The 12578-nt window shown below is 43.7% G+C and overlaps 1 protein-coding gene across 1 annotated transcript; it reads right to left on the bottom strand.

The window, feature by feature from the left end:
* Positions 1-8846: 8846 nt before the first annotated feature.
* ID2 (inhibitor of DNA binding 2) lies at positions 8847-11046 on the bottom strand. Its single transcript, XM_085056816.1, has 3 exons — positions 10609-11046; positions 10333-10397; positions 8847-9661 (listed from the first exon to the last, which is right to left on the bottom strand). The coding sequence occupies exons 1-2, from the start codon at positions 10954-10956 to the stop codon at positions 10341-10343; spliced, it is 405 nt and encodes a 134-aa protein (XP_084912942.1). The 5' UTR covers positions 10957-11046; the 3' UTR covers positions 8847-9661; positions 10333-10340.
* Positions 11047-12578: the final 1532 nt, after the last annotated feature.

Here is a 12578-nt window from a genome sequence, read left to right as displayed (position 1 = left end):
AAGCTTCAACAGCTGATAAATTACTGGTTTGAGCTGCTTAAATGCCAGAACTTTGAAGGGAAAGGTAAGAAGTTTTTGCAGCTTTTAAGTGTTTTCATGGATACCTTAAATCATTCACCAACTCTACAGGAATCAAATGAAATGAACTTTCTTACCTGACTTATAATTAAGTGCTTAAGAAAGCTCTGGAAGCCATCAGTTTATCAAAAAATTAAAAATACATTTCAGCAATAGTTCAGAGACTAAGAGATAGTAAACTAGTTACTTCTAAAACTTGAAATTGATTACATTTATAAAACTTTTTTTTCTCTCTAGGAAACAGAAGAATATCCATAAATATCTCTTCAGTAAAATATTTAGTTGCTCTCTGTCTGAAGGTCTTTTTGGAAGTGTGCTTCTTTTGTGATCTTTTTCTGTGATGATTACATCTAATTGCCACACAGTTACCCTACATTTGCCTTTAGGTCCCATGTTTCAGTGTGTTACTGTCTCAAAGATAAGGACAAATATCCAATAACTGATTATGTCAAGTCATAGTTCCAAGTACACCTCCACTGAATCCCTTCAGCATTTGTTTTTGGGTATGTGTATGCTGCAGTCCAGTGCCTTCAGGTCAGCTCATGCAGATGATGAGGATGACTGAAAAAGCTGTTTGAAGCATCAGGAGCAGTCAGATTGCAAAGGTTTAGGTGTCACTACAGCCTTGTGTATCTTCCATGGCTGTCTCCTACTCTGAAGTCTGTACTGGACAGTCTTCTTTGGTGTTGGTACCCAAATGAAGAGAATGGAAGTTTGCTTAGGTCTTGCTCACATACAGCAGTCATGCTTCCCACTTGTACTCCAGAGGTCTCATCTTTCAGGAAAATGCTGGATCTTCACATCTGCTCCCTCGCTAACCTTTGAGTTACTGCATGAATTAATGCCCTCAAAACCAGCACTTACAGAGCTGATTTTCCTTTGGAAGCCTGGAACCTGGATATCCAAAGAACTTGCTGTTACTGTTTCTTAGTGAATGACTGTCATTGGAAAATCTGATTGATGAAGAAATTTAGATCACAGAACTCTTGGTTTTAGCATCAGTTCATCTTTCCTCTGTCATTTACTGTACGATGCTCATCACGTCTATTATTTTTGACATAATCATAGTCCTTTTCATACTTTGCTCCATATAGTTCCTAAGGAAAAAACCTCACTTTTTATTCCTAATATAAGCCGTGTAAAAAGATTCTCCTCTTTTCTTATTTATGTACACATTTATGGTAACGCCCTAAAATCATATGTGAGGTCATGAATGGTATAAATACATAGGATTTAATCAGAAATAACACTATCTGTTAGACCCCAACAAGGAATCTAAAAAAAAAAAAAAAAAAAAAAAGTGCTCCAAGGTGACCTACTTTTTGTTCTCCCTGCTTTAAGTTAATTACATCTTCCTATGATAATATTTATAATATATATAATATATTCCTATGATAATATACTGTATGCTTGGCAGGAATTGTGTTACTGAAGGTGATTCATTCATAATTTTCCTAGCAAGTGAACCTGCAAAAGGAAGTTTCAAAGAAATACTTTTACAGCTAATTATCTTATTTTTCCCTAGAAAATGTTAAATTTAGTCTATTATGGAAGGCATAGTTATCAAGGGCTAAAATCCTAGTTTATTTTCCATAGGTTATGCAGTGTGAATAATCTCCAAAATGGAAAAAAAAAATATTCTGATTGAGGTGCAACGCCAGCTGGAGCTAACATTTTATATTTATGAATACTGTGGAGTTAGAAGAGGGATTTTAAAACTCTTCAGAGAAGCTGAAGAATAAATCTGTCCACCTCCTTCCCGAGTTCACGAGACAAGTAAGTTTTACATACTTTTGTTCTAATAGCTCTGCTTTTTTTCTTGCACAATTTGTGACTGCATTCACTTTCTACATTGCAAATATACTTTCTTCTGTTCTGCCTCTTTCTTACATGGACACTTCTTTTTTACCTCAGTCATTGAGTTTTCCATGTTTTCATTACCTGTGATTCTTTGTATAAATCCTACTTTTCTTCCCTTCCCTCAGCAGAATAATTTTCTTCAGAATTTTCTTGTGTGTGTGTGTGTGTCTGTATACATGATATCACTTTTTCTTTTTGTCCTGTGTGTCCCTCTTGTCTCCTTCTCCCACATGTAGTCATATTTCCATTGTTTTGTGGCAGTGTGTTGTCACTTCATATTTTTCAGAGGAAGACCAATAAATCCTAAAGTATCTGCTTTGTTTTCTCACTTTGATGCCTGGCTTCTGAGTTTCTTTTCCTATTTGAAAAAATTTGGTTATTTTAGGCTCGTAACTAACAAATCTGCTTCCTTCCAGGACTGCCACAGTCTGGGTGTATGTTTTTGCCTTTGGATATCTCTCCAGAAGTGCTTCCTTTCCCCTGACAAGTACTGACTCTTCAGCCACCTTTCTTGTATCTTTTCTGAAAACACTGCTTACCTCAAAGCCCTGTAAAACAGTAATAAAAATAATAGTAAGTATTCAAAGCTGCCCAAAACCCCCCATACGGTTCAATATTAGAGGCACTCTGTGTCAGATTTGCAGAGTAGGAGAATAGTTTTCATGCTGTCAATTAACTGCTAATCGCATGTTGGATGTGGTGTGTACATAAAACACAGTTTTTATGTATATGTTTACTACAAGGGTCCAAACTTCCAACCTTTTTACCTCTAAGCATAGCTTTTTCTTCTAAATTAATCTTTTAAACTTAGATGGGTGCATGAATTAAAATAATTCAGTCAAAAAGTTAAATCTCCAAGGAAATATTAAAATTTTTGAATGACAGAGGAATCAGATTTACAGTGGGTTTTATAATTCAATTTTGTGGGTATTGTGATGTCCTGATACTTACAGGATGAGGTCCAATCAACACTCCCAGCTTTTTCTGTAAGAGTGGTGACTGCAACGATGGGATAATGGGATCAAAATGGGAATTAGTAAAGATTAGTAAAAAACGTGTCCACATGTGTAGCACCTTCATATCTGTTGGGTGGAAATATCTATGTGCTGCAAACCAGCTTTTTTACAACAGCTAGACTGAGTTTATAGATTTGGCATGTGATTTACCCAGCCTTCTAACTGTTTTATCTCTTGAAAAGTACTAATGGGAGATTTACTTAATGAGTTTTACACAAACTTTTTTTAACTCAAGCAAACCCCAGCAGTGGCACTGTGTTCTCATATACTTGGAGGACAAATACAAAAGCACTAGGAAGATACTTTTCTCAGAAGTTGTGAAATGTAGCTGTGGAGCTTGACCAGTCTTTCTGAAATAGCGTGCCCATCACTTTATTCCTGTATATTAACTCACATTGACACTGAATCTGAACTTAAAAAAATACTTACATGTTCATATTCTTGGTCTGTTGGTTTTTGGTTTTTTGGTGGTTTTTCTTTTTTTTTTTGTATACTGATGTTCTTGGAGCAAACCTCTTCTACCCTTAATGAATAGAAAATAAGAATCTCTGGTAGTTAACCTCCTGCAAAATTATGTCCATGAGAAATATTTCCTCCCATTTCCACTGAGGTAAGTCTGTGTGTCTTTCTGATGCTGTGTGAGACTGTCTTTTCTAGAGGTATTAGTATATGACAGCTGAATGTGAAGCTACTGGTCTGAACAAGGCAAAAACTGTTGAGCCCCAGTTCTTTATTCTCTGCTCTCTGCATTGGTTTACAGCAGACTGTTATTCCTTCTTCTCTTCAAGTACTGCACAGATTTCTAAAACGTCACAAAGAGCTTGTGTATAGGCAAAGAAGTTTACAGAAAATATGGCTGAAGGACACTGTTAGAGGTTTTGTAAGACACTGAAATTCCCTTGGGTGCTGGTATTGGACATTGACAACCCAGCTCAGGTCTGTGGCATGCCTGAGTGAGATGGTCTGTCTGGGATGGAGGTTGGGCTCTCTACTCTGGGTGTAAGAAACTTGCACAAGACTGAAAAGACAACTCAAACTTTGACCTCATTGCTTTTTTTAGGGCCAGATATGCTGCTTTGATCTTTTCCAGTCTAATGCAGGAGATTCTCAGTCTTATGAATCTTCTGTCCTCCCTTTTAAATCTTCTTGCCTCTCTGCCCCCCTGCAGAGCACTACACCTCTTCTCAGGACAAGAGAAAAATAAGATGATAGTTGTAAGTCCAGTAGGACATGGAAGTTCTGTATTGACAAACAAGGCATCAAACTGAATCTCCATGCCAAAATATGAGGAAAGCTCATGTTCTAGGAGAGCATGAGATGCTGAGAGTACATCTCAGTGGAGGAAGTACCACCCAAAGCTGATCTTGTGCTCTTCCTTCAGCACTGGATGCTGCAGCTGTTAGCAAGAGGCTGCACGAGGTGGGCTTCAGTGAGACAGTAGTGCTGGTCCCGTGTCTGCTCAGATGCAAGATGATAAATGTCCAGATAATTTGTTCTCTTCCAAATGAAAAAAAAAATTCAGCAAGTTTACAGTCCAGTTATTAAAAAAGAAGAAAAAAAAACCCCAAACATACAAATAATTCTGTGTGATCTTTTGAAGTTCTGACATCAGTAGTAAAACTTAAGAGCTGTTTCAGGATGTTAATTTTAAGGAGAAATAACTGATCTAGTCATAAAACTGCTCATCACAGACATGGTGTAATTTGTGGTGATATTTACTAGAAATTATAAAAATGTACTCTTTTTGGCAAGTAATGCAGTTAGTTTAATTGTTTCAAATCTGGACAGGCCTTGTAGCTTCACGTAATGTCATTTTATCTATCCATTCATCGTGTTGTTGTGAAATAGCAAGTAAAGTGTTGTCTTCTAGGGCACCTAAGAGTAGTAAGTCCACTGCAGCACTTCCTGTGCAATTAATTTTTCTGTTTGGCCCTTTTCATAGTCCTTGCCCTGTGCAGTGTCCACCCTTCAAAAATATTTTTGTCAAGGCAAGCATCAATTGAAATATAAATTCCTCTCGGTTATCATGACTGACTCCAAAAGTAATTGCACTTGTGTGTTTTGTCCTTTATTTTCTCCTTCAATTTATCTTAGCTAGCAGCTCACACAATCAGTGGCTGTTGCAATATCAGCTTTGTTTTATTGAAATAGTGTTTGCATTTGGCTCCAACACTTTAGAATTATAATAACTGAATGGCTTTCTAGACAGGAATATGGTAATGTGGGTAAAACAAATTTGATTTCAAAGATGGAACGTTTTCATTTTTCTGTAGATTCAGATAATACTGACAATTTTGCAAAGCAGTAGTTTTAAAGAGTACATTTATGAAAACCGTTTTCTGAACAAAATTCAGTGCAGGTGTTTATGTAGTTTACCCAATCTTTTGCTACGCAACAGTTGCATTCTGCTATCCCTCTTCTTTACAGCTTCCAGTAAAAGCTGTGTAAATTATTTCTTGTAAGTAAGCAAGGGCAGTAGTAAACACAGGAAGAGATGCTAACTCACAGCTAATTCTCATTAGCAAATTATAATTTTATCTCTTTCCCATATTGCATTAATTGATCCAGCCTGCAAAGTGTTATATAGAAGAATCCTTAACACATACTAGACTGTTCAAAGAAGGTGTTTTACTTTCCAGAATCAAATACAAATTAGTGCTATCAAACGGTGCGTTTCCCATTGCGGTGCGAGCAAAGTATTTGGTATTTCGAAGCAGATTTCTCTACAGGTTTTTACAAACCGTGCCACTTCTTGGGCATGAAGTTGGCAGAGCAGAGCTGAGTCGGCTGAAGCGCGGTTTCCCGGGGCGAGCAGAGCAGCGATGCTGGGGGGGCCGGGATGCGGGGCGGTGCTGTGCGGTGCCGGGATGCGGGGCGGTGCGGTGCGGTGCCGGGATGCAGTGCGGTGCGGTGCGGTGCCGGGATGCGGGGCGGTGTGGTGCGGTGCCGGGATGCGGTGCCGGGATGCGGTGCCGGGATGCGGTGCGGTGCCGGGACGCGGTGCGGTGCCGGGATGCAGTGCGGTGCGGTGCGGTGCCGGGATGCGGTGCCGGGATGCGGTGCCGGGATGCGGTGCCGGGATGCAGTGCGGTGCGGTGCGGTGCGCTGCCGGCCCGGAGGGTGGCACTGGCCCTCCACGCACCGCCCGCCGCCAGCCCGGCCGGGGGACGCGGCCACAAGGTGCGTCCTGCCTGCGCTCCGAGACAGTGCTCTCGGTCATGTTTTTGTCAAAATATCGCCACGGGCCCTGCGAGCGGCTCCCGAATGGTTTTGGTGCGATGAGGCACAACGCTTTTTGCCGGGGGGTGAGTAAACATACCCCAGCCTGCTCTCTGCCTTTCCCTCACCTGGAGATGGGCTGGAGGGACTCCTCCCGCCCGTGGGTGTGAGCCCGGCCATTCCTCACTGGGATGAGGTTGGGAGCTTGGCCATGTGCTGTTAAGGGCGATACACAAGCAAAGTCTGGTTTGGAAACCTCTCTTCCAGATGCGAGAGTCCTCTTGTTGCATCTCTGTTCCCCCCACCACCGTGTGAAAGTGTCTATAGGTGCATTTGCAACTTCCATGCATAATACTCAAAAGCGTATTGCAGAGTTTAAATATGATTGTCACCCAAACTATTTTGCTGTCACATTCTTGACTGCAGGTCCTCTTGATCTGTTGTTACTCAGTTAACAGGGCTGTTGACAACAGCTGTGTGCAGACACAGTAAATGGGCCAGGGAAAGTGGTGAAAATGTCACAGATTTTTCCGAAAATTCACAGATTTTTCTAGAGGGACAATGACAACGGTATGTAATAAGGAAATCCCACATCTTCAAGGAAACTTAAAAAATTAATATTGAGGCTTTAGGCACTCAGCTTTGACCTTGCTATTTATCTTTGAATGACAAAATCGTAAGAACAAGCCCAAAGAGTGAATCTCTCAGGCAGCACCAAGCCCCTAGGTCTGATCATAGGATTGCATTGTCAAGTCGAGGAATTAGTTAATTCTGAAAGAGGAAAATTTTTTCCCCTTTCTTAGTTTACATTTTGAAAAACATGTTTGTTTGTTTTCCTGCTCAGCTCCCCACGCCTTGTAAATTGTGAATTTCTCTTTTGGCTATGCATGATAAGAAAATCGGTTTCATTCTACAAGTGTGTTAATCATCCTGCAGCTTAAAAATATCAAAGTGTAAGTGCCTTAGTTTCTAAAGGGGCTGATCTTAAAATAATTACAGTGATCTGACCGTTGCAGCTCTTTCATTTTACAAAATGAACTGTGAGTTTAAAGTGACTCTCGCTGTTGTCTCACCCTAAATTGAGCAGCAGAGTGAAAAATTAGCTTTGACGGTGAAATTTGGTGGCGATTGCGTTGGATTGTTACTGGTTTGGAACAACGAAGTTCTCAATACTCTGACTACAGCCCCGAATGCGCTACTGTTAAGAGCTGGGTAAAATATACAGGAGTGTATTTTAGGGACTGAGGCGTGCTGATTTGCGGCAATGAAGCATTTCACTAGTGGGCTGTCAGGGTTAAACGATGGCTGCACGAAGCTGGAGCAAGCTCTGCGCTCCGGGCGCTGACAGTAGCGAGGTTTGGCCACAGGAGGCACAGCCGGTGTGCTGCACGGAGATTTCCCTAATCCCTGCGGGGCTGGGCACGGGGAGATGCAGATCAGCTCCCGGCCGTGTCCTTCTCTCCCCACCCCCAGCCCCGGCCCAGCTTTTGCTAACCCTTCTTGTCTTCTGATTGCATTGATCCTCTGAGAGGGCGCGCTTCTGCCTGGGCAGGGCAGCGTCAGTATTAAGAGATCAGAGTTGGCTTTCTCCCAGCCTACGTGAATGGATTTGGTGTCAAGGGCAAGGAAAGGCAGCTGCTGCCGCCCCAGAGCACCACCCACCCACCTGTTCGCCGGGGAAAGTGTGAGTGGCCCCAGGTGAGGCTCCTGCCTTTCACACTAAGAGTCCCCAGAGCACAGAAACCCTAAACAAGCTCCCTCAGGCCCAAGCGGAGTGTCTGCCAGAGAGCTGTACTTACCCCGAGCACCAGGGAAGTTTCTTTCGTTCGGATTACAAATGACTCTCTTAAATTCCTAAGTAGGACCCACAATTTAACTTCCCAATTTCGGGGAAGTCTATGCATGCGCTTAAATTAGAATGTCATCTGATAAGGCGCAGTTCCCACATCCACTGTCTTATGACAGCTAAACATATTTAATGAAGAGTGGTTCCATAGGGTACAGTAAGTGTCCCTGGAATAATAAGGGATATTTCATCGCTATCTAAGGGCAAATGAGAAAGAAGAAACAAACCGTTTCTGGCTTTCAGGAATTTAGACTCCTATTTCAAACTTAATTTAATTCTTATGGGGAAAGTCCCTGTAGGAGCAGCCAAAGTTTAATCAGTAACACAACAGCGATTTAGCTCAATTCTCAGTATCTTAGTCATATGGAGAAGCTGCTGCAACTGATTAGAAAGCCCATTTCATTGAAATATTGCATGGAAGCATGAAAATTCCAGTGAGGAAAGGCAACAGTCACTTCATCATTCTAGATCCCATGTTAACGCATCACCAACTCTCACATTCAAAGCCTTTTTAGAGAAATTTCATAGTTGGGGGACTAATAACCACCCACAACCCTTAATTCTGAGTGATTATTCTAAGCACAAATTAACAGATCTGGGCCATAACTACCCCGAACTGAATCATTCAGAGGGGTGGGAGGAAGAAAAAAGGCAATACTCCATGGGAATGCCTCAGGATTAACTGCTTTTGTACATTTCCCAGAACTTTTGTCAATAGCATCCCCTGAGTAATAAATTCCTTTTCTAGTTCCTTTCACACTGTTTACAAGCAGATCACTTAGAAGTTTGCAATATACACTCAAATAAGATTTTCCAAGTTACAAGAATTATTCACTTCAGGTAATTTTATTCTTTATAATCTCTACATATTTGAATTTTTACTTGATAAATTCATAACAGAATGTATAAGTATTAAAAAAACAAGCAAGAAAACCACAACACAAATCAAAACCAGCAAACAGTTGGTCCCCAAAGAATAAAGCAAGCAATCAGTTCAATAAACACACTTGATTTATTTTGTATAAAAAGGATTAAGTTTACAACTAAACTTTTATAAAAAGTTTAGCATGATTAAGTACATCATTACACTTTTTGCAGAAATGTATATTTCTGCCACTATACAAGAAAACTCTAATTAAAGAGTTCACAAGGTTTCACTCATATATATATATATTTATATATAAATATATACACAGCATTCAGTCCTAGGTTTGAGTCAAAAAGGTAATTTCTGACCACAGACTTTCCTAAAAAACTGAACACTGGATCCTTCTGGTACTCACGCTCCACCTTTGGAAAAAAAGGCAAAGTCTGCTTTAAAATGGGCAACTCCTTGTGAGATTTTTGTTTCGCTCCCCACGTTGGGAATAGTATATAAAGGAAGCCTTCCAACTAGGGAAAGGGTATTTAAGAGTCTCTTCATAAATAACTAGGTTCAGTCCAAGTTGAAAAATGGGGTGAGGATAAAGATCAATCTTGATTTTTTTCTTCTTTAATAATTTTAAAAGGTCCTTTTACTTGAACGTGAATTTCCCCCCTCCAGATACAGCTGAAAAATAAATTCAGCACCTCGGAAAAAAAAAAAAATCCTGTAGACATTTTCTTGTGCAAAAAAAAAAAAAAAATCTCATCAGTGGAACACCTGCAAGAGATTGAAAAGAGGCATATTTAGGAGAATGCTAACAGGGCAGAGATCCGGACAGACTGGCGCCAGAGAGGAAGCCACAGTTTGAACATTTAACCAAACACTCAGAGATTGGGCAAACCCTGGCGTCCAGATGCAACACATACACGCTCACACACTCGCTCTCAAGAGCACAAATTGAACATAAAAATAACATAGACTCCAGGGAAAGGCTAGAAAGAGGATTCTCAGTCCAATCTTTATTTAGATCTCTGTAAACGCAATGTTCAGAGGCGCCAGTCTGCCTCTTAGAGCAATTATTTGATTAAAAGCAGTCACTTATTTAACTGATAGCGCAGACAATCCCACATCACAGAATTCAAGGAATTGTGCCAAGATTCCCAACTTAATCAGTCACTTTGGCCCAGGAAGTTAAGACTCCAAGAACAGATAAGAATTTGCATTAAGCAGCGAGCAGGATCAGAGCAGCCTGTGCTGCTGGATGAACCTTAGCGACACACACACACTTAGGACCTCAAGACTCAGTTATTAGTCTCATTTCTTACTGATTACAAAGGCATCTCCTAATCAACTTTTAGGACCTATTTTTAGCACTCGCCATCACGCCTCCCATTCCCCGGGGAAGCAGTTTTTACCCGAAGTTTAGGAATAAGGCGCACTGCACTCACCGTTTGATTCAGCCACAAAGTGCTTTGCTGTCGCTCGACATGAGCTCTGAGGGGAACTCGGACGCCTGCGAGAGAACAAGAGCAGGGTAAGGGCGAGGCGGCCGAGCACTGGGGAGGCGGGAGCGGGCTGTCCCGGGTCCCGCGGCGCTCCCCCCGTTCCCGCTCCAGCCCCGCCGCGGAGAGGGCGCACCGCGGGCGCTGTCACCTCGCCAGCGCGCTGGGGACAGCGCTGACCCACCCGAGCTCCCGAGCCGGGCCGGCGGGGGAGGCACTTACCTGTAGCGAGAGGATGCTGATGTCTGTGTTGAGGGTGGTCAGAGGAGTTCTGGAGGAAGGGTTCTGCCCGGGTCTCTGGTGGTGCAGGCTGACGATGCTGGGGTGCGAGTCCAAGGCGATCTGCAGGTCCAGGATGTAGTCGATGACGTGCTGCAAGATTTCCATCTTGCTCACTTTCTTATTCTGCGGGATGCTGGGCACCAGCTCCTTCAGCTTGGAGTAGCAGTCGTTCATGTTGTACAGCAGGCTCATGGGGTCATCCACGGGGGTCTTGCTCCGGGAGATACCCAGGTTGTGCTCCGAGAGGCCGGTTTTCCTGACGGACCGCACCGGGCTGAAGGCTTTCATGCTGACAGGCGGGCAGAGAGCGCGATTCCGGCGGAGGGGCGGGCTGGAGCCTGCGGAGCGCTGCGCTACCGCTCTGGCGCTGCCGTAGCTCGCACTGAGGGCCGATGCTGCGCCGCCGCTTTTATACGGCGGCCGCCGGCGGGCCCGGCCCGCGCTCGCTGCCATTGGCGGCCGCCGGCACGTCCATCACCGCGGGGCGCCCTCACTGGTGGGGCCTTCCGCCCGGTCAGCCAATGGCGGCGGGGGGCGTGGCCGAGCGCTCAGCTGAGGCAGTAAATAGTGCGCGGCGCTACGCGGGTCCGCGCGCAGCCCGGGCGGCAGTGTCCCGCTGCGCTTCGCCCCTTCCCTGAGGCGTCCCTGTGGCATCCCTGTGTATCCCTGTGTATCCCTGTGTCCCTTTCCAGCCCTGCCCGCTCCCTGCCCTCCGCCGCATCCCGATCTCCGCACGGGCACTCACCGGTGTGCCGGCGCCGCGCCAGGAGCGCCGTGTGGGACGCGCAGGTCCCGCAGCGGCGGGGGTGGCGGGGGCTGGGCCTTCCCCAGGTCACCGTGAATTGGAGCATCCCGGCAGCGTTTGCATGTCCCCACTTAGCACACGGCAGCGAAAATAAATGGCCGGGTTTGCAGCCAACGCTGTAGGATGCGGGTGTAAGCAGGAAAGAAATAAATCATGATTAAAGATAGAATAAACCTATAAACCCCACTACAACTTTTTGTCCTGATGAGAACGGGGCACTGAGCACCCCGCCAGCCAGGCAGGCGTCACTCCCAGCGCCCTGCTTCCTGAGGACAGGGCTACTTCAGATGATGCTATTAATTGGAGATCATTAAGCAAATGTGCATATTGGAAGTGCATTTACATGTATTACCCTTGAAAGGCTGCTCATCTGCGCCCTATCAGTGCTCGTGACACAGTACTGCCATTAATTATGCATAGATTGTTTCTGGTGACAAATGCAAATGCTTACTACACGCTGTACTTTTAGCAGCTTTTGGTTGCAGCCAATGAAACATCTTCCAGGAACATTCCAGAGGAAAAAGTTTTGGTTTTTTTTTTTTTTTTTTTTGGTTTTGTTTTGTTGTTGAGCTGGAGAAGTGACTTTGATTTTTTTTTAAGTTTAGTTCCATTGCATTTTCCCATATTTCGCTTATACTGCCGGCTGTATAACAAACGGACACAGCTTCCACCTCCCATTCCACACACTACCTGAGGAAAGTTCAACTTACGAAACGTGAACGTATATACACAACTACTATAAATGAAATTCTGCACAAATCGCAGCAATTCCGTAGTTGTAAAACAACACGGATGCTTAAAGCGCGTTAGCGTTCATCTCAAACAAAACCGTAGTAAACTCACACATCCATAAAATCAGTCAGGATTGTGCTGCCAATCATAACTATTAAAAGCAGACAAATATTGGATTTATCTGCGCTGTTGTTGCGTAGCTACAAGAAGGGGGCCGGGGCTGTGAGGGAGGAACATTACGGACACTTGGAGACAAAGCTGCGAAGAGCCTCATCAGTGTTTTTTCCAATTAACGTGGCATTCCTGAGCTGCTGGTTGGCTATTCTTTTAACAGGACACTTCGGTGACTGTCACACCAGGGTGTTTGCCCCGG

Source organism: Lichenostomus cassidix, chromosome 3, assembly GCF_008360975.1.
Source record: "Lichenostomus cassidix isolate B80296 chromosome 3, HeHo_3.0, whole genome shotgun sequence".
Classification (NCBI taxonomy): Eukaryota; Metazoa; Chordata; class Aves; order Passeriformes; family Meliphagidae; genus Lichenostomus; species Lichenostomus cassidix.
The sequence above is the reverse complement of the archived record's forward strand: the minus strand, read 5'-3'. Positions and strand labels throughout refer to the sequence as shown.